The sequence below is a fragment of the Oenanthe melanoleuca genome, chromosome 7 (assembly GCF_029582105.1).
Source record: "Oenanthe melanoleuca isolate GR-GAL-2019-014 chromosome 7, OMel1.0, whole genome shotgun sequence".
Classification (NCBI taxonomy): domain Eukaryota; kingdom Metazoa; phylum Chordata; class Aves; order Passeriformes; family Muscicapidae; genus Oenanthe; species Oenanthe melanoleuca.
In genome coordinates this window covers 13,553,904-13,579,189 of record NC_079341.1, presented here as the reverse complement: position 1 = coordinate 13,579,189, position 25,286 = coordinate 13,553,904, and the positions used below count along the sequence as shown (strand labels likewise).

At 44.1% G+C, this 25,286-nt stretch overlaps 2 protein-coding genes across 3 annotated transcripts; one reads left to right on the top strand and one right to left on the bottom strand.

Annotated features, from left to right (window-relative positions):
• Positions 1–434: 434 nt before the first annotated feature.
• On the top strand, positions 435–15,766 carry IDH1 (isocitrate dehydrogenase (NADP(+)) 1). Its single transcript, XM_056496466.1, has 9 exons — positions 435–559; positions 3,244–3,371; positions 4,855–5,146; positions 6,857–6,962; positions 9,414–9,591; positions 9,970–10,121; positions 10,991–11,131; positions 13,073–13,235; positions 13,738–15,766. Exons 2-9 carry the CDS (start codon positions 3,250–3,252, stop codon positions 13,829–13,831), a joined length of 1,248 nt encoding a protein of 415 aa, XP_056352441.1. The 5' UTR covers positions 435–559; positions 3,244–3,249; the 3' UTR covers positions 13,832–15,766.
• On the bottom strand, positions 15,139–25,143 carry LOC130255583 (shugoshin 2-like). 2 transcript variants are annotated; one of them, XM_056496465.1, is made up of 8 exons: positions 24,789–25,143; positions 23,989–24,164; positions 23,659–23,721; positions 22,954–23,048; positions 22,141–22,409; positions 19,639–21,543; positions 18,285–18,411; positions 15,139–17,494 (listed from the first exon to the last, which is right to left on the bottom strand). In XM_056496465.1, the coding sequence occupies exons 1-8, from the start codon at positions 24,928–24,930 to the stop codon at positions 17,320–17,322; spliced, it is 2,952 nt and encodes a 983-aa protein (XP_056352440.1). In that variant the 5' UTR covers positions 24,931–25,143; the 3' UTR covers positions 15,139–17,319. The 2 variants fall into 2 exon arrangements, with proteins under 2 accessions (XP_056352440.1, XP_056352439.1); XM_056496464.1 differs by lacking the exon at positions 24,789–25,143 and having other exon boundaries at positions 23,989–24,632.
• Positions 25,144–25,286: the final 143 nt, after the last annotated feature.

Below are 25,286 nucleotides of genomic sequence, written 5' to 3'. Positions count from 1 at the left end.
TTAATATTCCCTTCTCTTCTATTCCCGCCCCGAGGTTTCTCTCCGGCCACGCTCACGCCTTGCCCCGGCCCCAGAGAGGTGCCCGCTCCTGCCCCCGGGGCTGTGGTGTCAACACCGCCGCTACAGCGCGAGCGGACGAGCCCGTGCCCGCTGTGGGCACCGCACCCTGGGCTGGGCTGGGCGCTCTCCCTGGGGCACGCCCGAACTCCCCGGCGCCAGAGGGCTCCCCGTGCCGGCGGGCACTCACTGCGCGGGGGCGGCAGGGCGCGGAACGGGCCCGGCCCGGAACGGCAGACGCACGGTCCGAGCAGCCGCGGGCCCCTCGCACGGGGGCACCGGCGCGAGACCCGGCTGCTGGCCCCGCCCCAGCCTCGCGCCCCCTGGCGGCGCAGCGCCGCGCCGGGGGCGGGGCCACGCGCGGCCAGCAGGGGGCGCCGCGGCAGCGGGGCCGGGCGGGGCGGGGGCGCGGCCACATAAAGGGCCCCGCGCGCGGCCCAGCCCCGCATCGCTCCGCACCGCCGCACCGAACGGAACGGAACGGAACAGCACCGGGCTGCAGGTAATGGGCACCGCCACCGCCCTAGCGCGCCTCGGCGGCCGCACGGCTCCCTTTGTCCTTTCTCTGCAGGCGCGGCGCCCCGAGGGCCGGTATTGTCTTTAAGGGCTTTTTTCCCCTCGGTGCGGGCGGGACCCCGCGGCCGCGCCCCGCCCGCCGTGAGTGTCGCTGAGGGTGCTGCAGTCCTGTCCTGGGCTGGGCTGCTCTGTCTCCTCACGCTGTCCTGAGGGTCCCGCTTGTCGCCGGTGTCCCGGGCTAGGGCCGGGCTTGGGGCCCTCGCCTGTCCCCGCCCGCAGGCGGAGCGGACCCGGTCGCGGCCGTTCCGGTGCCGGGATTTCAGCCTCGGCCGCCGCCCGGTGGGAGAATCCGCCGTGTGCCTCGAGATGGCCTTGCCAGGGGCGAGTGCGGCCGAAAAACGAGTGCAGCTCGGTTGGTGGCGGCGCCCCGCTCCGTGCCCCTGCGAGCCGCCTCCTCCAGGGAGATCGGCCGTGCACCCGAGTTACGGACTTGTTGCAATAGTTAATTATTGCCCGTAGGCCCCGAGCCCTTTTTCGCGATCAAGAGGTATTTGGAAATACAGTTTCTTCTAAGTTGCCTTGGCTGTGTGCCTGGGTTGAGTGTATTTAAAGAGCTACTGCCGGGGAAAGACCCTGCTGGATTTTGGCAGCTCCGTATAAAATCAGAGGCGACAGGTGACAGAGTTGAATTCTAGGGAATGTGTGCTCTCTAGAGGAGCCTCTCTGGTGTGCAGAAGAGCGATGCTACTGCAGTACTGCCCCAGTTCATAGAGACACTGGGGACACCGATGTTTGAGGAGGGGAAAAGTATCAGTACCTGGTCCATGATCACATGAACATTTTGGATGCTATCGGAGTCGTTGAAGAAGCTGCTGTTTCCACACTTCAGTGGAGATGTAGCTCAGTGGAGGTGTGTCTCACCTACCGCTGTGTTCTCTGCGTGACAGCAGCATCGAATAGTTCTGAAGCCAAACCAGTGCCTGTGACTAACATAGTCTGATTTGTCTTAGTTAAGTAAAACCAAACCACAAAACAAGCAGTGTTTTGTGGGTTTGTGCCTGTCTACATTTTTACTTAAATGAATCAGACTGTTTCTCAGATTGTGCTAAAAGCAAAACTGAACTCTCCCCGAGTAGTAATTCTGTACCTAGGCCATGGACTCTGATACAGACCTTATTAATTTAGATAATCACAATTGAAAATTGGTTTCGAAATACTTGCTTAAGTAAACCGAGTTCAGACAGAGTGTGGTCATGTGAAGTTCAAGTTTTCCTTCAGCACTAGAGAGGCCCAGTATAAGCCAAGGTGCTGTCTGTGTTAGGGATAGAAGTGCCGGAAGTAGTTAGTTGTTTAAACCGAGTCTCAGTAACATAACTTGATTTTACAGTTTCAATTTTTTTTTTTAGGGCTTTGTGTTATTTTGTGGTTGATCTTGTGAACATAGGTTAGAAAGTTTATTCTCTTCCCAGACTAAAATTGGTTAATAGATTGGAGTTTGGAAATGCAGCACAAGTTACTTTAATCTAAAAAAAAAAAAAAAAAAAAAGATTAACCCTGGGATGGTCTCCCAATATGCTTGTAATGTGGGACCCTTGCTCTGCCAGCCTCACACATGGGAATGACTTGATCTAGATGAACAGGTCCTGGGTACTGTAGGACCCTTCATTCTCGATCCAGTCATTCATGGCCCTTGGTCTCTGAGACTGCAACCTCAGGTACAAGTGCTTCCTATCTCACTGTCCTATCCCAGCAGCTGCACACAAACACAGGACTGCCTGGAAGGAGGAACTTGCCAAGTCATAGCCCTTGCATAATCGGAGCCAAGATCCAAGAAACTGTAGCTGTTGGAAAGCAGAGTGCTGTGTAAAAACAGTTCAGTGCTTTCTGAGGTTTTCTTGACAAAGAACAAAGTGCAAATAGAAGGGCAGAGTTCAAGTTGTTTTGGGTTTGGTTTTTGGTTTTGTTTTTTTTTTTGTTTGTTTTTTTTTTGTTTGTTTTTTTTTTTGGGGTGGTTTTTTTTGGTTTGTTTTTTTTTTTTTTTTTTTTGAGGCTTTGTTCGCAAATATCCTGGGAAATCTCTGTTCCCTACAGCAAACAAATCTGTCCAGTATTTATTTTAACTGTAGAAATAAAGCTTGCCATGAGAAAATACTCTTGATGTGTAGCCCTTGGATTTTTATACCTGTTTCTTTCCTTCCTGGGGGACAAAGCTAATAAAGAAGCTCACAATATATTAATCTTAGTAGTTTCAGTGGTATGAGCTGTCATTGGTATAATGTGCATTAACCGCTGATTTTCAGAAAAAGGTGGAGAAACAGGCAACTGGACTAGAACTAGTGAAATTTAAAAGTAAGCAGCACTCATCTATTTCTGTGGAATTCAGGGCAAGGATTTGGTCATGTTTTAATATTTTTTGATACAACCATAATTAAAGCCCATGCCCTTGATTGTCAAGATATCAACCTTTATTTTAATCGTCACATAAATCTCCCTAGGCTTTAAGGAAAATACGATGTAGCATGAAACTAAGGATAAACTGAGGTAATTTTCAAGTATTTTTGAAGAGATCCTGTATGCTATGTTAGTACCTCACATAGTTGTTGTAAAAATGTGGGATACATGTATTGGTAGCTTTTAATTTAGGTTGAACTCTTTTTATGTCTATTGCAGTTCAAGATGTCTAAAAAAATCCGTGGAGGCTCTGTTGTGGAGATGCAAGGAGATGAAATGACACGGGTCATCTGGGAACTGATTAAAGAAAAGCTGATTTTTCCTTATGTAGATCTGGATTTGCACAGGTAATGGCTCTGTGACATTCAGCTACTTTGTTCTGCAGTTTGCATGAGTCATTAGGTGTTGATGGATTTTCATTTAGCAACTGAAGCATGCCCTCCAGGGTTCCTTGCAGCAGTAAGCAGTGAATGCTGAATTGTGGTAGCTTTTTGCCTGTACTGTGCCTCTAAGAAAGTCTCTCAGAGATGTGGCCTGTATTTTGATCTCCTGTGTCTTGGGGGTTTCCAGTACCTGACATCTGCATCACTCCCTGCAGCCTAAACAATGAGAAACAGGGGCTGTTCCAGCTATTCTCTGGCTTGAAGTATAGAATCCTGCACCCCTGAGTGGGCTTATGGCTTCTTGCCATGCCTGTTGGAAGATCTTCCCAGAGGACAAAAGGGTGCATGTGGGGCACAGACTCTGCCTGATGGCTGTAAGCCTGAGCTCTGCTGTTGACGATATGAGCTAACTGCTGCAATTACTCCCTGAAGCTAGGCTGTGCTCCTCTACTCCCTTCTGGAAAAAACAAACACTAGCAGCTGGATACAGCAAAAGGGATATGCTATCTATAGCATCTGGCCAAGCAGAACAAATAATCTCTTCCTTTTCTGGCCACTGAGCTATAATTATTAGAGAAGTATCTACCTACATTGCTCCTAGCCATGTGGACAGAGGCCTTCAGTGATATCTGCCGTAGTTTAAACCCACAAGTCTGACCTCTTCCCCTGCTGCTGGAGCCATTTGCATGCCACCTAGATCAGGCTTTCTGCTTGTTGGTGGTGAGAACCAGGCAACAGATGGGAACCCAGCAACATTATATGTGCACACAGTGTGGAGAGCATCCCTTTTCAAAGAGGGTGGGAGGAAGGCAAGCAAACCCTGGCTGAGGCAGCACAATGGCTAGTTTCATGTACAGCTGGCCATGCTTCAGGGCTGTCCCATGCTGAGCACTCATTGTTCTCCAAAAGCTATTAAGACAGCGAGTGTGGAAATGACCTTCCTCTGTTTGAAAGGAATATTGGCAGATCTGCTGCCAGAGCAGGATTGTGGGTCCATTGTCAAAGCAGTTTTTAAGCCGAGTGTAGCTTTATGTGCTCAGTACATGAAGGAAGCCAGAGCCCTCAGCCCAAGAGGTTTGAAATAAAGGCTTATATTCATCTGAGGATTTTGCTGTTCCATACAACTAGAATCCTCAACTGACAGCTGCCATTGCAGAAGGCTCAAAGGCAAGTCAGAGGAGGTACTGTCCCATGCTGGCAGCAAACCTCAGTCATAAACTGGAGCTCTCCTTTCTCCAATCTCCTGCCAACCTCCACTAACAAGGAAAATGTCACTGTATAAGTCTATTTTCCTCCAGTCCTCCAGTATTTTCACTGGAAGAGGGATAATTTCAGTTATGGCAGAACACTGGAACTACACTCACAAGCACATATGAGGACTTATTTCTTTGCTGAACACAAACAGATGTCTTGGGTGGTCCTGATCATGTTTGTGGGTTTGTTACAGCTATGACTTGGGCATTGAGCATCGTGATGCTACAAATGATAAAGTAACTGTGGAAGCTGCTGAAGCCATAAAGAAATACAATGTTGGCATAAAGTGTGCAACCATCACTCCTGATGAGAAGAGAGTGGAGGAGTTCAAGCTGAAGCAGATGTGGAAGTCTCCCAATGGCACAATTAGAAACATCCTAGGTGGCACTGTTTTCAGAGAGGCTATTATCTGCAAGAACATTCCCCGGCTGGTGTCCGGATGGGTGAAACCCATCGTCATCGGCCGTCACGCTTACGGGGATCAAGTGAGTCACTTCAGGGTTTACTCTTCTTGTCTGAACAGGCTTATTCCTGACTGGTATAGAGCTCCAAAGACTTAGACATCCCTGTGCTCCTGCTCTGCCCCTTGCATTCCACCTGAAAGCACATACGTGCTAGCACTTATTTTGTACTGCACCTGACAAGTGTGGGAGAGCCTGGTTCATGCCTCTCTTCCTTGAACAGTGTCACTGTATAAACAGCATTCAGAATTTAATTGCTTGGATTACATAGGCGTGTACTTATACACTTAACTCTGCTAAATTATTGTTCTTCACCTCTCCAGAATCCTTCTCCCTACATAAGAAGATCTTTAGAAAATATCCTTTACACTGCCCACCACCTTACTTTGCAGGAAATTCTGGTGTCAAATGTTGCTCATGGCAAAAATGGATAAAAGTTAATAATTTCTAGAAGTGGGCAAAATTGCCTTCTGTATGGGAGTATGGTTTTGTTCTATTTCTTTTTTCTTTTTTTTTTTTTTTTTTTTACTGAGATCTGCTGCTTTAACTTGCACAGCACACCTGAAAAGTTGGTAAGAAGTAGGGAAACCTCTTTTATCAGAGCTCTCCTCATTGGGGTCAGAGTCAAGGCTGTGGGAAGCCCTGGAATGGTTCCAAAGTATTGTGCACCTTGCATAGCCTGGAAGATAAGAATCAGTCATCCATGTTTTCCATGGGCAATCATATGCTATGAAGCTAGCAAACATGGCAGAAGTCCTCTAGAAGAGCCAATTGCTTAAATAGGTGGCAGGTCATTAGTTTACCTGGGAGAGGAAGGTAAAATAATAAATTTTCAAGGGAAAAATAATTGCAGAACCCTGGAATTAGAAAAGAATGGGATTCAATGTCCTTAAACGCTGTGAACAACTGAGAAGGTTAAAATAGTAATAGGAAACAGTGGATTAAAGGAGAAGGATTGAAACACTGTGAAAGTATGAGATTAAAGTGAAAGGAACAATATATGAACATGCAGAGGATAGGAGTGAGACACTTAACTTCAGAACAGCTCAGGGAACAGATTCCCTCGAATGGAGGGAAACTACATGAAAAAATACATAACAAATTTCAAGGATATGTGACCTTCAATAGTACTGTTCAGGGCAATTGAGAAGATGAGACGTCATTTAGATATTTAAAGTTTTTAACTTGAAAAACTTTCTACAGGTTGGCCTTTCAAATGTCATCTTATATAATGTATGAATCCTGTTACTTATGAGATCAGCAGCTGTAATATGAATGGCTTTTTTTGAGGTAGGGAGAGGAGCCTTTCTACCCACCAACCTGACAACAGTCTAAATACTCTGCACTTTAAAACTTCTGCACACCTGCAAAAGTAGGTATTCTGCCAATTGACAGGGCCCAAGAATCTGTGAGCTTTTTTCCCTGAAAGGAAAGATAGCTTCTGAAACAGGCAGACTTTTGACTATGGACCCAGTTTAGTGGTGCTATTGGTAGTGCTGGGTTAACTGTTGGACTTGACAATCTTGAGTCTTTTCCAGTCTAAGTGATTCCATGTCTTGCCTTTCTAATCTCTAGTAAAATAATCTAATGACAATATGGCTGAATAAAAAGTCTACTTAATGGGTTTTTTAGTAGAACTGTTTTTCTGTAACCTGCCCTCCCAAATGAGAGTTGTCTTTTGTGGTTCTCTCTTCCTGATAGATAAAATCATGTTTTTTGTTGTTTTTTTAACAGTACAGAGCAACTGATTTTGTGGTACCTGGGCCTGGAAAAGTAGAGATGACGTACACTCCTGCAGATGGAGGCAAACCAGTCACATATCTAGTCCATAACTTTGAAAGTAGGTATTTTCTCTAATTGGTGATTAAAACTGATATTTTTTATGTAATTCAACATTGAATCATTAGTCAGATCTGTTTGATGGTAAAGTATGACTGAGGTAGAATGGGGGAGAAAGTTTGGGCCTCATTTGTCAGGTACTAAAAGTTCCTTGAAATCTTCCTGGGGTCAAAGAGGCACATCAAGAACACAATCATATTAGATTGGCTACCTGTCATGCTTCTTATATGACCACTCTAGTAGCGGCATATGTGTTTTTCTCTCTGATCAGAGGCAAACTTGTTATGTAAACAAGGCTTGATGTAAGGGGAGATATATTTGAGAACAATTCATGTGTAATTCATTCTGGGTTCAGTTTGTTTTACTGATCTATGTATACCTTTGCAGTTTTTGCCCTTCTTCATGAAGCATTCTTTTTATTTGCTCAATAGAAATAAGAATTAACACTTACCCTGTAAGGTGGAGAGAGGATTTCACAAGGATGCTCCTGACTGTGTAGTCTGTAACTGTTTTAACAGATGCAGTCCCAAAGGTTTTGGTGTCACTCCTCTCCCTATTGCTGTGCTGGTTGCAGACATTGCAAGGATCAGGAGGAATCCTGGCATTGCTGGGCTTTGTTGATGGAAGCAGTTACATATGTTGCCAGTATTCAGGCTGTTTTCTCTAGGGGCAGGATTCAGGAAAACATCATACAAGTTACGTCTCTTGCAGTGTTTTGGTTTTAGCTACAAAAATATGAAACCATGTAAACTACAGCATCCTTGTTTGTGTGCAGTTGGTAGGGCAAACAGGTACCGAGATTGACATATGACCCTCTTTTGTAATACTTGATTTCTCTGGCATGCCTGCTCGTAAGAACCTACATTCTACCATCTCTTGTTGCATAGCCTTTCATCTGGAGTTCACCTGCTTCACGGCCAGTCCTAATCTATTTTCATTTGATAGATGACTGGTGAGCCTGTGTTGGAGATGTGGCCATCCAGTTGTCAGTCTGATTTGCTGCTCTGGGGAGATAATTGCTGTGCCAGCATATCTCCCAGATGATTAAGGGAATCTTGTCTTTTTGCTGTACTAATATATTCAATCTTGACACTGAATCAAGAGGTTTTTAGTAGGCAGTAGGATTGTATGATTGCAATAAGAATTTTCTTTTACATGTATGAAAATAACTGTTTGAATAAAACTTAATAGCTGTCATCCAGCAACTGTGAAATCACGTGTCCTGAGGACACAATCTCTGTAGCTGATCACACCCTGAGCTGTCCTTGACTCCATAGGGAAAGTACAGGGACAGGTACAAGGACAACATGTATTTTTCATTGGTAGCAGCAGAAATTTCATTCTCTGCCAATATTAACTTTAAATGGCATTGCTCAATAGCAATAAATATGCTCTTGGCAAGCAGATAAACCCCCTCTGGCTTCCTCTCCATTCTTCATGTATGTCCATATAGTAACAACCATCTGAAGGTAAGGACAAATTGATATTAGGAAAGGTATTTAAGAACTCTGTTTCCAGAGCAAAGTTCCCTGATACAGGTACTGTACAAAAACTAGATAGGTGGTGGTAGTGAGGTGCTTAAAATTAAGTACGTGGTATCTACTTTTCACTAGAAACACAGAGTTGTGCTCTGAAAATGACAAAGCTTTCTCATGGAGCTCTAGACCCTACTTTCACCCAGAATAATCCTCTTCCATGATCTGAATGCTGCTTTCTTCTAGGTGAGGTGGGCTGCAAGTGCAGCACACTTCCATTTGTGCTTCTAACACATCTGCCTTACACAGTCTAAGTCATGTGAATGTTGATAGTTCCTCAGAGCCTTCTCAGGACTTGCCTGAGCAACCATGACTGGCACGGTCTTCCCACAACTTGCTAGAAGTGAGCCTGAGCGGGTGGATCAAAGCTGCAGGGCAAGCCACAAATATGCTGAAATTAATGCAGGAATTCATGTGTAGTCTTGTTTACCTGAGCTAGGCAAAGCATCCTTGACTGCTGGAGTTAGTTCTGAAGGTGCAAAGCATTTAAGTACAAGCACATCCATTTCTGGCTTTGACTGAGACCTCCTGCTCCAAACTGCTGCCTGCTGCTTTGATAGAAAAAGACTATATTACTTATATGGCTAGTAGGAGCTCAAGTGCACTCACTTCTCTCACAGTGTGCTTAAATACTTCGAGTGGGTTGGAACAAAACTTCTTAGAGGGATTAGATCACATTATTAATATGTACTTACTGTAAAACTAAACCACCTTCCTATCCATGTGTCACAGAACTGCTGAGCTTTGAGCTGATGGTGCAAAGCAAATCTTCTCCTGAAAGTACCAACCTTAAATTGAGATCTAGATTAAGACACCTGGGGAGAGCACCAGCCTGCCTGCCTGCCTACGAGGAGAATAAAATTATTTAACTGAAACTAAATCTAATTGATTCCTATCTGTTCTTCCTCCACTAACAGGCTGTGGTGGTGTAGCCATGGGAATGTACAATCTTGACCAATCTATCAAGGATTTTGCCCACAGTTCCTTCCAAATGGCACTTGCTAAAGGCTGGCCCCTCTACATGAGCACTAAGAACACCATTCTGAAGAGATACGATGGCCGCTTCAAAGACATCTTCCAAGAGATCTATGACAGGTAATCAGTTGTGTACTTCCTGCTGCAGTGCATAAGTCTGCCACAGGAACACCCTCTCCAGCCTTGTGAGCTGCCTTTTCAGACACTCAGTAACACTTTAAGAGCACAGGGGATGCCATCTCTGTCACAGTCTCCTTTGTCTTGCAAGGCACTATACTCTATTTGGAAAGCTCTGCTAAATGTGGCTGTGGTGTCTGTCTAAAATCACAGATTCTCTGTGACTGAAGCTGCCTTGCTATGACCTAGCAAAGTAGACAAAGGAAAAAAGAGTAAAGAGAATGCAGGAGTCCTTTTGGTTTTAGTCTTATCTCTTTGTACCTCTCTATGTACAAACTGTCCCTGTTTATATGACAAGGTGTTCTGGTTTTTGTTTTCTAGAGAATATAAGTCTCAATTTGAAGCCAAAAAGATCTGGTATGAGCACAGGCTCATTGATGACATGGTTGCTCAGGCACTGAAATCTGAAGGAGGTTTTGTATGGGCCTGCAAGAACTATGATGGGGATGTGCAGTCTGACTCTGTTGCACAAGGTATGAGGTGCTTCCTGTGCCACACTGAAACAGGCTTAGTGGAAGTCCCTTGTGTCCCTCTGCCATATCTTATGCAATAGCCTGTAATGGTGTTGGGCCTCAGAACTTGTATTTAAACCTGTGGCCAGTAATGGAGTTATCAGGCAGTCAAAATCTGATTTTGCTTTTACAAGAAAATCTGTTGAATGTAGATTCTGTAGTTGTGTTTATTTACAGAAGGGAAGTTCCTACCACCGTGATAACTGGTAGGCTTTCTATTCTAATGGACAGTATTTAGACAGGTGGTTCTCTGTCACTAACAGCTTGAGTTAGGCTGAGTGCTGCTGAGTGTGATGGCAGGTGCTCTGCAGATAAGTAATAAAACCTTCAGGACCTAAAGCTACCTGTCAGATGTAAAGAGAGAGATTGATGCGTTTAATTTTGCATATTTGCAATGCTTGGTCAAAATGCTATATAACCAAGGTACCCAGTTCCAAAAAAATATAGGTGCAGAATTCCACAGGGTGAGATGTGTGGCTTTATGTAATACACTCTTTCTGAAGTAATGCTACTAAACTGCCTCCCACAGAACCACTGTACATTTTCAATAGAAATCTCGCCAGCAAATCAGGTGAGAAAACTAGTTTTATTGAACTGGTGCAGAATGTCTTTATATCTCATGGTTCAGCAAGACATCATGTTGAGAACAACTGTTACTTTGATGTGTAGGGACTAGCAGTTAGTTGCAGAAGCACTACTGCAGTTCTGCTGATTAGGGATTTTCACATCAGTGGGAAGGATGTAGGGGGATTGTAGGATGGGGAGATTTAGGGAAATTTGAGGGAGCTGTCCAAAAGAGACACTGAACTTTTGAAACTTAAATTGTGTAGGCTATGGCTCTCTGGGGATGATGACCAGCGTGCTGATCTGCCCTGATGGCAAGACAGTTGAAGCAGAAGCTGCTCACGGCACAGTTACTCGTCACTACCGCATGCACCAGAAAGGCCAAGAAACCTCCACTAACCCCATTGGTGAGCTGCTTTTCACTGCCCTTTGTCTCTACACATGAAAGAACAAGTTTAGAGTAAGAACATCTGCACCCTTTCTGTAGACAACTGCACCACTGTGTAGTGAAACTTGCAGTTTGTAATACATTTCTCTTCCAGAGATTGTGGTAGCCCTTAAGGGCAAGGAAGTACCTAAGATTCTTAAATGCTCATTGGTCAAAAGAATCGACAAAAGTCCCAGGGTCTGCAAATAATCAGAAAGTAGATCAGTAAATTACACACGTGGCATGGAAATTGCTGACCTACTATGTAGCACACAGCAGTGGGTTTTGGATAAAGGGGTAGGGTGAAAGGGAAGAGAGTAATTAAAGAGGGAAAAATGAATTAAAGAAAGTAAGAAAGGAAAAGAGAAAAAGCAAAGAGAATTAAAGGAAGAAAAACATAAGAGAGAGAAAGAGATCACTAATCCTGGTTACAGCATTGATCCAGCTGAGGGGATGCTAGTCCTGGTTTCAGTGCTGATCCAGCTGATAAGTGGAAATCCAGCTGCATTGGTCAGGCTGCTGAGATGTCCAGGGCCTGGGGCACTACTTGGGCTTGGGAGGGGCCGAGGTGGGGGGTAACTTTTTATGGACAGGTTTCTTGCTTTTTATGTACATTAGTCATCAAGTGCAGTCTGTTCTTTCAGGCCTGTCTGGAAATGGGTCAGAGGACTTTGGGGGTCTTTGGTCTCAATCCCTCCCTATACTCCATACCCACTTCCTTCTGCTTATTCTTGTGCTTGCACTGTACTGTGTTGTGGTTCTTTCTCAGGGAAAAGTGCTTTCCTATTTCCACCCAGTCCCTCTTTTCTTTTTCATGGCATGTACCAGCAGTTCATGGCTCTACAGCCATCCAGTTATCAGCGTTCAAGACACACAGATTAGCTCCTTCTCTTGAGATGAGCTCGGTCAGAGCATGGTGCTTTTAACACAAAGGGTGTGGCTCCAATCCTTATATGGGCTATTCACATAAGAGTTGGACTCAATGATCCTTCTGTGTCCTTTGCAGCTCAGAATGTTCTGTGATTCCATCTCACTTTGGACTGCTGTTTAAAGGGTTATTAGCTCCTTATAATTGAGAGCTTGAGGGGTCTCACTTGGAGTCACTGTTTATGGGCTTGCAAGAGAGTGGGCTTTAGTCATAGCAATTTTCCATCCTGGCTGCAACTCAAGTCAATAACTTTCTTTGAAAGTTCAGTAACAAAAATATTATTCAGTTTGAGTTATTATTCAGGCAAGAAGAATACCTTTGAGGCTGTTCATTAAAAAAAAAGGTGCTCATTAGACACCATTCTGTGTGGTGGTTAGTTCCTGGGTTTCTGATCAGCTTGAGAAGGGCTTAGTTCATTTGTGGTTTGTCAAGGTCAAGGCCTAAATGAGCATTTCTCAGATCACAGTGTGGCCTGAGGGAGGTGAGGGAATACATCCCCACAGTCCTCTCATGACTTAAAGTCAGCTTCTCTGGGTCTCTCCAGACACAGCTACATCCTGAAGCATGTACATACTCGAAGTGTAAGTGTATTTGGAATGGGGCCTGAGGGAAAAAATCCTCAAAATAGAGACCAGAGCATAATGTAGTGTTAGGAAAAGGATTGCACCCTTCTGTCACAATATTCTCTGTAATTGCAGAGTCCTACTACCTGTCATTCTTTCTGATTTGGGCAGGACAAAAATGAAATTACATGCATAGAGAGATTACTGGAGGCAGTAAGTAGTTTCTGAGGTCTGCTTTGCTTTTTTTAGAGTTGCACAAAAGGCAGAGGATACCTAGATAAGTGTTCTTTCCCATACCAGATTTTCTATTTTATTTTCAGTCTGCTTTCCATTTCATTGGTATAAAACATCCAATTATTGTTCACATGATGATTTGGAGCAACTTCCTTGAAGTTCTAAATGGATAGAATAATCCAGTGTTCTCTCTCAGCCTCCATCTTTGCATGGACAAGAGGCCTCGCTCACAGAGCTAAGCTGGACAACAACACTAGCCTCGGGAACTTTGCAGTTGCCCTGGAAGAAGTCTGCATTGAGACCATCGAATCTGGCTTCATGACAAAGGACCTTGCTGCCTGCATCAAAGGCCTGCCTAAGTAAGTGTATGAAATAACCAGCTCTGCTTAGAGGAGGCTGTTTTATGTGGTGGCTGTGAACAGTGTTTGCTGGAACGTTTATTTTAGTATGGTAAAAAACAGGAGTCTCTCACAGGACTCACCATACCCAGTGCTGTACAAACAGAACATGAGACACTCCCTGACCTAAGCAGCCTAGTCCAGATTGCTCTCTCCCTGCTATTGGACCAAATGAATGGGAGAAAAAAAGTAAAGAAGGAACTGCAACGATTTATAATTTTTTATGAAAGTTTAGCTGTGTTGGCCAGATCCTAATAAGTGAGGATGACTTGTATAACTGTAAAATATCACCTGGCTACCTCTTCCCAGAGCCTTTTGGGCAAAAAACACAGCCTTATGAGTGGGAGAGAACTCTTTTGGTTTTAGAGGCAAAACATAGAGTTCTTTAAACAGTCTGCCCCTGCTTTGATTATTTGAGAGTCTGCACAACTAATATCTGTCTTGTTTTGTTTTCCCCTGCCAGTGTCACACGCTCTGATTATCTGAACACCTTTGAGTTCATGGACAAGATTGCTGAAAACTTGAAGCAGAAGCTGGCCTCTATGCCTAAAGCTTAAAGCATGGGTTCTACTCAAGCTCCCCAAACAAAGTGTCACCCACTTACAATCAGAGTGTAAGTGGCACTGTCTCATGCTTTGTTTTTCTTTTTTTAGGCTGCTCTTCAGCTTTAGCCCTCTGGTATTATCACACTGGCAGATACTTCATATCACAATCATCTCTTTGCCCAATTACTTGTTTTAATCTTGATTTTCTGTCTGATGCTCTTTCTGTTTACACTTGAGTCCTCTTGCAAAGCACAGGCACTGGAGGTCTCTTTTCTTGAGGAAAGTGAATTTTATAGACTGGAATCACCTGAGGGAACTTCCTGACTTGAGAAGGTGTGAACTGGGGGTTTTAGCAAGCTCTCCATACTTTGCATCTCAAAGTTAGGTCCCTTCTTAACCTGCTGCATTGAGTCAACACTTTCAAGACTCTGCAGCTGTGCTGGATTCACATCACATGTATTTCCAAAGTCTTGGACTCCACGAGGAGAGTGGGAATGGTGCTCCACACCACAGTCTCTATTCTTCCTGTCAAAAGCCCCCTCACATGCCTTCTGCCCCATCTCACAGACTTTAATTTCACTAGAACATGTTGCAACTTCTGGCTAAAGAAGCTTCTTGAATTTTGAGCACACTCTTCGCCTTGAGATCTATTAGGAGTATTTTCTGCATTGTTTTTAATTGAAGTTGGTTTTTTCCTGTTCTTGCTTTCTTACCAGTTCTCTCATCAGTTTTAGTTTTTTAATAGTGTCCCTCCAGGGTGCCAACATTCACCCATGATTGTTCAATCTTGCTTAATTTTTACAGACTCACTGCCTCCAGATGTGAAACTATACTAATATATAGATGATATTGTAATTGAAGGAGATTCCCATAAAAAGGTGGGAGAAGTAGCAGCAAGAACGGGAAGCATTACATGAAGCAGAAATTGAAATTCTGCCTGAAAAATGTCACAGACCAAGTAAAGAAATAAAATTTTTGGGTACTTGGTAGATGCAGGCAATGCAGTAGTTCCTCCAGACACTTCAAAGGAATTAGAAGAAATACAAGTGCCCCCATCAAAGAAAGAGTTACAAGAGTTAATGGGAACTTTAGGATATTGGAGAAAACATGTACCTGGCTTTTCTGTCATTGCTTGTATAAGTGGCTCTGTATTGTGCTTTGTTGTGTAACATTACAAACACTAGACAAAAATTAACATAGACACGTTTTAAAGTTTTAGAAAATCATGTTTTCTGAAACCCTTTGAGCTGCTGGGCTCAGCCCTACTTTTGCTAAGCAGATGAATTTGATAAAAGGTTGGTATGGGTCTGGATTCCTAATTTTGTTCACAGCAGACCTGAGGTTTTTCTCTGACTTTGATCTATGTTTCTCTCTTCCTCTCCATCTGAAGGCCAGTTTGTGTCACAGCTCTGGTCAAACCAGCGGTGACCTACTGTTCAGCAGCCCACAGAAATGAATCCCATCCTCCTCTCTCCAGTACTTCCCAGTGAGTGTAAATGAGCTCAGAGGGCTATACCAGCTCAACCAAAGCCCTCCTGAATTTTATCTTGTATTGCCAACCAGAGCACAGTACCCTGATACCAAGGGATTTGGTTCCATTGCTACAGTCAGGACTGTAGCATTTGAGTAGCACTTAGTAAATGCTGGAAACAAGCCTTATAGGCTAAGAGCCTACCAAAGCCATGCTGCAGTGTCTAAATGCAGGGCATGCATTTAGTTATGCTCCTTCTGACTGGATGTGAAGCATAGGAACTGTTACCCTCTTCCCTCACCCCACATTTCATAAAGGTGCAAACTTTTCTCCAATTGTCTGGACTACTGCTTTCCTATGTTGTCTTACAGCAAGTCAGATCATGACTGTGAAAACTTATTCCATCCATGGTTGTGTGTTGGGTTTTTTTAAGGAATATTTTTAATTCAGACTAAAATAAAAGCCAGCTAACATTCTTTGTGTCTCCTTCCTTTGTGTGATTAGAAGATATGGGGAAACTCTGCCTCAGAGAGAGACTCCAGTAGCTTTCAGCACAGTCCAGTACTGCTGAAATGTGATATAAACACAAAGTATGTCACTTCTTAGAATAGAGTTTTAATTTGTTCTGGCCTAGGCAAAGGTGTTATGTGTAGTGTTATGGTAAGCATCAGGTAGTATACAAGAATTTGAAGATACCATTTGCATTAAAATTTTATTTGGGAAGTAATACAAACAAATACATCATCACTCAGCAAAACAGAAACTGAACAAACACATGAACAAACTCTCCCCCTCCAGCTGACTGCTATAGGTGGTGATTAGGATGGAGATACCAATGTTAGACTAAAGGAGCTGGTATTGCCATGTGTTTGAAGCACAGCTCTGTAACTACTACCAGCTGTCTCTGTACCTTCAATGTGAATTAATACAATATACTATTCTGTTATTAGCACAAACACATAAATGCAGCTAGAAAAAGTCCCATTTCTGACTCACAGAGGCAATGAAAACAATTACTGGGAACAGCTGGAGATCTATGTTCCTGCCTGGCTTCTGACATCAGTGGGTCAACACAAGCATGTTCTAATACAGCAGCACCTATAACAAATTCCCTGTTATTCACTAGCTCCTACCTGGCTTCCAGAGTTACAGAGTACCAGAGAAAGCTTGGTAACTCCCAGAAAACAAATAAATAATAAGGTAAAGGGGCATTTTTGAATCTTAGGCTTTTTGATTCCTAGTTTCAACTTAACAGTACAGCTTAAATGTAGCTATGTAGTAGCATTTATCTGACTGCAGATGACACTATTCTTCCTCTACTAACGAAGTTTCCATCTTCTGTAGTCCTCTGAGGACAGCAATATACCTCTCCTATGAAGACAGGCTGAGAGAGCTGAGGTTGTTCAGCATGAAAGACAAGGTGCTAAAAAAAACCTTATTGCACCTTCCAGTACCTCAAGGGGCTACAAGAAGGCTGAAGGCAGTACTTTATAAAAAGGGCAAGAAGTCATAGGAAAAGGGGAGATGTTTTTAAAGAGCTCTGTCCCACAGGACCCTCTCCTCTGATCACCTTTTCTGTAGCAACACTCAGAATGTTTGAGACAAGACATGCTTAGGTCCTACACATCCCATGTTTCAAATATTCCTTAATGTTGGTCGGTACAGAGCTCATCTTCTGCTGCAGGGAGCTTTACATGGCAGACAGGCGGAGAGAACAGGAAGGAAGCAGAAGATAGCTAGGGGCTGTTCATACAACACAAAAGGGCCATGCTCATAATTAAAACAGACATCCATCAATTTGTATCAACCACTTTCCCCACTCCACGAGTCCCAAAGATTTGAAAACAGAAGAAATCCACAGTATAAGGCTCAACTTGACAAATTGGTCCTTGGGTTGCCTTAGTTGGAGTAGTTCAGCTGCCTGGTCAGCCACCTCCATCTTTGCTCATGCCTCTGCATTCAAAGTTGGAGCCTTGCAGCTAAATTCACGAGCTTCTAGGACCTTGGGGGCTGCCTTTAAACCACTATTCTAATTCTGACTCCCTTCTGTTGCCTTGTCACCAAGACATCCTTCAGGAAGCCATTCTTTGTCCTCTTTCATCTTCTTGGTCATTCCCTTGGCATTGTCAGGCTTCTTTTTTCTTTTGTAGAGAGGAGAGTGGAGGAACTTGGTGTCTGTAAATGGGTCACCCTGCCTCAGTTTCCTGCAGAACCAGAAGGGTTACATTGAACCATCAAGTATTCCTTGAATATACGTATGATTATAGCCCCTAAAGTTTCTGATTTTAGTGCAGTTCTTCCCCATAAGATGGTTAAGTGGTACAGATTGGTTTTTGTCCAGTACCGAGTACTTTCTGGTACAATATAACCAGCTATTCATGGAAAGTTCAAACCAGGACACTTTGCAGAGAAAAACACACCCAGCAACGTTATATAACAACAAAGTTGTCATTTTAGGAGTACACAACTCTGCAATAGCCATCAGATGTTCTGAATCTACAGTTTCCTAGGGAAAAGATGCAGCTATTTGTTTAGGTATCATACCTGCTAGTGAATATAGATACAGCCCGCTCTCAGGAAGAAAGTATTACTCAAGTGTGTAAAATTTTAGTCATCACAGAATGTAAATGAAATCAAGCCTTTTGAACTGTCTTTAGCCTGTATTTTATCCTCATGCTACTGCCTCATTAGCACTGGAGTACCACAGATGCAGTCTGCCTAGAGATATGCTCATTTCAACAAGTAAAATAATATCTTTAGTAGCTTGTTACCAGAAGCCTTAATATCCATGTGTCCTGATGCAGAATTCTGGCATAACCACACAGTAGGTAGAAGAGGAGGGTACACAAAGGAGGAAAGAGGAGGAACACAAAGGGTAAGAAGAACTTTGAACAAAGCCACAGAGGGGTCCAGCCCTGGAGAGTTCGTATATGAGAGTAGAGCAGGGGTTGCAGCATGGGAACAGTTTTTGGAAGCAATAGTTTAAAGCCCAACCTGTTGATTGATGGCTCTTTGTAGCACATTGGCTTCAGTTTCCGCCTGGATGAGCGCCCTGATGCTTCCTCTGAGCCAGAGGGAGACAGAACCCTGGTATTGTTCAAGTCCCGTAGTGGCCTGATATCTGCAAAGGGAGACATTCACATGGTTTGATCAAAGTGATTCCAAATAATTTCCAGATATTCTAAGAAATAATAGCTGTCAAATAGAAAGACCTGTATTACCAGGTTTCTCTGAATACACACAATCTGGAATCTAATCATATTCCCTCTAAACTCGGGAGACCATTGTAATCCAAAAATACTAGACCTACTCCTCAAAAGTCAGCTCATAAATCAAATTAGGTCCCTCAGTGAAAAAATCTCTAATCACAGATCACTAATACTGATAGTATCATGAGCCCTGGTGTAGTAGAAAAATGATATAAAAAACTCTATTTGATAGCTGTAATGCCCAGGAGCTCACTGCCTGGAGCAGACAGCAAGCTTATGGCACACAACCAACCTACCAGCAAGACACAGGACCATGCCAGTGGTCACTGCACCTAAGTGGAGTCAGGCAAAAGGAAGAGGGCAGGAGAACAAACTTCCTCCCTCTCTATAAGGTACAGCCCACTCCAGTTGTAACAGGCCTGCTTGTAAACAGCTACAGAAAGGAAAACTCCATAAAACTACTCTCTTTACAAAGCAATCCATTAACAGCAAACTCCCCAAAAGGGTCAGCTTAACTATTGTATTACCAGACCAGGGATACACCCCCTCCAAATCCTTCTAAAAAACAAAAAGCAAAGCAAAACAAACAAAAAACAAAACCAAGAAATGAAACCACCACCCCACAACCAAAGTAATTTACATTGACTCCTGATTAATTTCCAGTGAAGATATCACCTAGAGGTATAAAATCTGACACCTTGCAGCACTAACCATTCTGCACAAAAAATGTTGACATCTTTTTGATATTTTGCGCCCCAGTAATACTGACTGACCCTAGTAGGCAAGGCCAGCATCAAATAAGAATTTTGAACTGTTTGAGTACTTGATTTTCTAAATTAATAGGCATGCCCTGTAGATAACAAGAGTGGTAAAGCAAGACTTAGCACATGCTGCTACTCTTGTCCCAATTTCTACAAATGGACAAGTGGACATAAATTCTTAGGTCCATGCTGATAAACTAGAAGCAAATGCAGCCATAGAAATTGCTGGCCAGTGCAAGTGGAAGCATAAATGGTGTACTGGAGACTAATCTTTAACTCTGAAAGAAGAGAGGAGAGAAAGGAAAATATAAGCACTTGCTGCATGGATTTTTTGCTCTCATCTCCAAACACAGGTACCATCCTCAGCTTACCACCTACCGGGTTTCTGTGAAGATGAGCTCCAAGAACTTGACTGCACTTGGTTCCTTTCCCCAGGTATGTCCTCTTCAGTCTTTTCTTTAAATATCAGGGAGTTTTTCAACCAAGCATGGGATTTTGCTGGCATTTTGTTGTCCTCAGTACTTAAGCTCTTGGAAACTGGTACTTCTGTAAGTCTGGAGCTGACAGGCAGAACTGCAGAACTGCTCACGTGAGAGGATTCAAGACTGTGTGAAAGGTCTGCAAGTGATATGTCAGGTAGCTGCTCGTCCAGAAAAGCATCTGGCTCAGACAGCAGATGTGTAATGCAGGAAAACTTCCCCATCAGGACAGTTTGCTTGGATGCAAGTTCTGTGGAACTTCCAATGAGAACTTTGGCACCATCACTTTTTCTGGCCAGAGAATGAGTCTCTGGAGGTTGAAAGCTGCTCCTCTTCATCTGAGGCCTGGGTTTGCAAGAAGCTTCTTTTTTCAAAGCATTCATGTTGTTGTCAACTTCACCTTGCCCTTCTTTTTGAATGCCCTCTGTCTCTTTTTTATTGCTCTTTTGATTGGTCTTAGCAGGCCTGGGGATTTTGCTTGCTTTGCTCCCAGTAACAGACCTGGGAGGAACATTTTCACCTGCTTCAAATTCTGTCTGGAAACTACCCAAGTTTCCTGCAAGATCAGAAATACAGACAATATATGTTTCCCTGCGCTGTTTAAGATTACCTGGCAAATCCTTTGTGCTCTCATTAGCTGCTCCTTGAACGCCTATCCAGGGCCTAGACACATTAACTTCATTTCTCTGATTACAACTGCTTTCCCTGACAGTATTCTTCCTGCTTCTTTGGCTTTTTTTAGGCTGTTCCTCACCTTTGGTCTCTGGTATTATCACATTGTTTGGCAGATATTCCTCATCAGAATCATCTCTTTGCCTAATTACTGTAGTTTTTCTCTTGATTTTCTGTCTGATGCTCTTCCTGCTCACACTTGAGAATTTTGTAGAATTTTGTAGACTGGAATCACCTGAGGGAACTTCCTGACTTGAGAAGGTGTGAACTGGGGGTTTTAGCAAGCTCTCCATACTTTGCATCTCAAAGTTAGGTCCCTTCTTAACCTGCTGCATTGAGTCAACACTTTCAAGACTCTGCAGCTGTGCTGGATTCACATCACATGTACTTCCAAAGTCTTGGACTCCATGAGGAGAGTGGGAATGGTGCTCTAGACCAGAGTGTCTATTCTTCCTGTCAAAAGCCCCCTCACATGCCTTCTGCTCCACCTCACAGACTTTAATTTCACTAGAACATGTTGCAACTTCTGGCTGAAGAATCTTTTTTGTATTTTGAGCACACTCTTCGCCTTGAGATCTATTAGGAGTATTTTCTGCATTGTTTTTAATTGCAGTTGTTTTCTTTTTTCCTGCTCTTGCTTTCTTAACAGTCTTTTTCTCTCCAGTTTTACAGCTACCTTTGCTTTTAACCTTTACAGGAACAAACTCAGGGACTTGGCTAAAGCTGGGATCTGTTTCAACACCACACCCCATTTCTTTTGTCTGTGGCTGCTCACAAAAGATCTCTGTACCCACAGAGTTTCTATGAGAAATAGCAGCAGTTTGAACAGGTGAAGACAGGGGGCTGGGAGATGTCAGCTGTTGCTGTGTGTTGTTCTTGCTGGAGCTGCTGTTGTCCTGTGCAGTACTACCCTGAGCTGCCTGAGTGGAACTGACATGTAAGATATCCAGAGCAGAAGATGGAGTGCTTGTAGCAAACAAGGTGGAACGTTTTCTCCTCAGAGTAATGTGCCCTTGTGAAAAACGATCAATGACATGTTTTACCATCTCATCAGCTTCATATGAAAGAGTATGACTTTCCCAGGCAAGTGCTGGCAGATTGTTGGGATTTTGTTCAGTGGTGCACAAAACCTCTGTTGGAAAGAAAAAATTCATGTCTAAGGCTGAGAAATGCAGCAGAAAAATGCCATCTTTCCCCATACCACTAAAAACCTTGCTCCATACACTGCCACAAATCCAGAGTATAGAAAAAGCATTATTTTGTGTTCTACAGGGACTCCCCAAATTTACCGTGTACCAGATTTGCTTAGCTGGCTTCCCTCTGAACAAAAGGGCAGCTGAAAGCAAGATTCCCTAACCAGCTGTAATATTATAAACACTTATGATCTTTATAAAAGTTATTATTTATACGGCAAATCCACAAGAAACAGTGGTGCACATAGTCAGATTCTGACCTTTCAGACATCTCCAAAAACCTTATGTAAGCTCAGGGTCTATTACTCAAAAAGCTTGATTTGTGAGCTTGATCTACAACAAACGTACCTCTGAAGACTCTGATTCTGAGATATACATAATGCCAGCAGCAACAGCCCCAGTGGAGCATGTAGTTCCTACCAGTCATTAGGAGCTACTGGAGTTGTGGCTGAGAGCTAACTGGACCTATGGCACTCAAGCATTCTGAGCACAGACACAAAGTCATACCAGAAGAACAGCAAGAGATGCAAATTTACCTCCAAAGATGTGAGAGTCACGAAAAGCCTCCTCTGTTGCCGTTGCTTCAGTCACCTTCTTGCCATTCTTCTCTTGGTGGAACTGAAGCTTCTCATCATGCTGTGGTGGCAAGGTATCTTTAGAGGCAAGAGGCAAAATATTCAGGGGCTGCTTAGAAGCAGGTCTCTGAAGTTCCCCTGAGGATGTTCGTACTGTTGTGGATCTGCTAGCTTGCTGCTCTGCATCATGTATCTGGGAAATGGGCACTCTCATTGGCATCTGTATAACCCTAGTGAGAAGGAATAGCAGCAATGGATCGTGTTTCACATATAGGACATGGCCCAGAATCCAGCAGACAAACTACAGGCCACGTATGGCCAAGAACTGCCCTGTCTTCAAAGCAGAGACTAGACAGAGGAGAAACAGGACTTCAAATATACTTTAAGAGATCTGCTCTGACCATCTTTCCAGAATACAAGCTTACATCATACAAGCAGGTGTTTATGTAACAAACATCAAAGTGACAGCTATGGCACAGCACTCACTCAATCAAATCTTGCCATGCTCACGAGCTACAAAAAGAAAACTGCCTCTAAAAGTAACACGGTCTCAAAGAAAGGAGGGAAAAAGAACCAGTCTGTGCACAGACTCAGCATTAAGAAAAACAAGACAAGGAGTGGCAATAAAAAGATAGAATAAAGGAAAGCATCAAGCAGTGGTGGTTCAGAGAAGCTATTTCATGTGGAACTGGCAACTGGGCACACACATAAAACACAAGAAGTTTAGCATACAGAAATTCAGGACAAGCTTGGTGATATAATTTTAAAGCCCACCTCAGAAGCTGACCATCTGCAATATCATCAGCCCAGCTATCTTCAGTCATGCTGCTCTTTTGGCCACTGGACAAGGATGGAGAATTTGTATGGAACTGGAAAGAAGAGAAATAGAAGGGTGATTTAAAGTTCTTGAAATCCCTCATGCAGCCTCCTGCACAGAAACATCAGAAGCTCATGTAGAAGCAGTTCCTCTGGAAAGTAGGTAAAGTACTGCCAGCAACCCTCTCACATTATGGAATAAATGGCAGCAGAATCAGATTGTGTCTCCACAGCCTAGGGAGAACTAAACTAGTTCAGATAATCTGAGACGAGAAAGCAGAAGTATTTTCCCATCCACCCATGAGACAGGACACAGGGAAAGTGTCCTATTCCCTATCTCAAATTGCCATGGCAATACTTCAATAAAGAAATTGAAAAGCAGTCACAGCCTGTCAGAACAGAAAAGCCTACTGGTCAATATAGCAAATAATCCAGAGGAAAGCAGTTTAAAACTGTAGTTCTTCCTACAGAAAGAGTTACCCTGGAATCCTTAACACCAAGCTAAAAACTAAAGCTAAAAGGATGTAATCAGCACAATTCAAGCAAGCAAAGAAAAACAGGTGAAAAATCCAACACTGAAGTGAGCAGGCAACACAAAGCAAAAGACAGGGAAAAACACAGCCCCCTTCCCAGAGCAGTGTGGTCACATTTCCCATGGTTTACCTGAGACAGCTGAGCCATCTTAACTTCAGCCATAAGATTGTCCATTTTTTTCAACATATTATTCTGTGTTGCGGTAATAAAGAGAGAGAAGGCATAAAGACATTAAATCAAAACATCTCTTCCAACAAGGATACTAGTAGCCAGAGCAAGGCATGTTCTGAGGAGAACACGTTTTGGAAACAAAAATAAGCAATGAATGGTGACTTTTTCCGTATGTCAAGACTTCAGACATTCAAAAATAACAGCTCAGTCCTCCCACGGCTAAGATGCCAGTGCAGCACACCTTGCCTAGCAGCCCTCCCCAAGCCTGCCCCACAGTTAGTGCCATACCATGAAGGAGAGCCTGTGCCGCAGCACAGCGTTCTGGAAGTGGCACTGCTTCACCTCCTTCTGTAGGACGGCCTTCTCCTGGGTGAGCCGCTGTGCGTTGGCTTTCTCTGCATTGAGGGCTAGAGCCAAAGCTTTATTGTTCTGCCTTAGGGAGACTTTCATGCTGGAGGAGTTGTCTGTGAGAGACAGAGCAGTATCACACACCATCAGCACCCAAGGTCTCATCCGTACATCTCCCCTCATCATAATTCTTTCTCTTCCTAGACCAGCCTTCCTCAGATGCAGATCTCTACACCTCAATAGCCCCCTCACAAAATCAGCAGCATCCTTCATTCCTTCCAGCAATAGAAGTCTCCAGAGAAAACACCAGGAAAAAATTTTTCATAATAATACGCAACACTTCAGATACCCTCTTTACCCTCAGTGGGTTAGTAATGTTAGGCAGCAAGCTACTGCTTCAATTCAATAAATAAAAGTAAACAATTAAATAAAAGTAATGGAAATACCTGAATTTTTCAAGGTAGTCCAAATTATCTGCTTTCCATCTTTGCATTACTTGCCCCATAAAAACAAGTCAGTTGGCCTAGCTTCTGCAGAGGATTGCATATACACTAAAATACTTGACACTCTCTGCAGGGCACTGAATTCACTCGAACCCCCGGGCCGAGAGGCAGCTGAGAAGCAGCACATGAGCTATGGTGAGGGACTGCTGCCCACTCCCGATGCCACGGCCAAAGGCCCAGGTATGAGCTGACAAAGCAGCCAGCATATGTACACAGCGCAACGCAAAATAAACTCACTGATGATCTTCGTCTTGATTTTTGATGCAAGCGAGGCATTCAACTTCGCAGTCCTCAAGGCACCCTTTTTCTTCTCCCGCATCCGCTCTCTCACGTCGCTCAGGCTGAGGAAGGACATTTCGGCGGCCTCCCTCGCTGCCATCTCTAAAGAGAGCGACACCGAGCAGGGTCAGCACCCGTATTTCCCTTCCGCAAGCCCTCACCGGCCAAGGCTCGCACTTCCCCCGAGAAGTGGCGCCGCGGCACGGCACAGCCCCGCGCGGACCCCCAGCGGAGGAGGACAAGGAGGAAGCCCTGCCCGCCAAGCGATTTCGAATGCCGCGGCCGGCGGGCGGCCCTCCCCTCGGCCCGCCCCGCGGAACGGCGGCGGCGAGCGGCCACTCTTCTGAGCTCGGCCGGGGCGGGGTGTGCCGCCCGCCCTCACGGGGCCGCCGCCCTCCGGGCCGGCAGCGCCCAGCGCTGAGGCGCCGCTGCTGCCGCCGCCCGGCCTCGCACAGC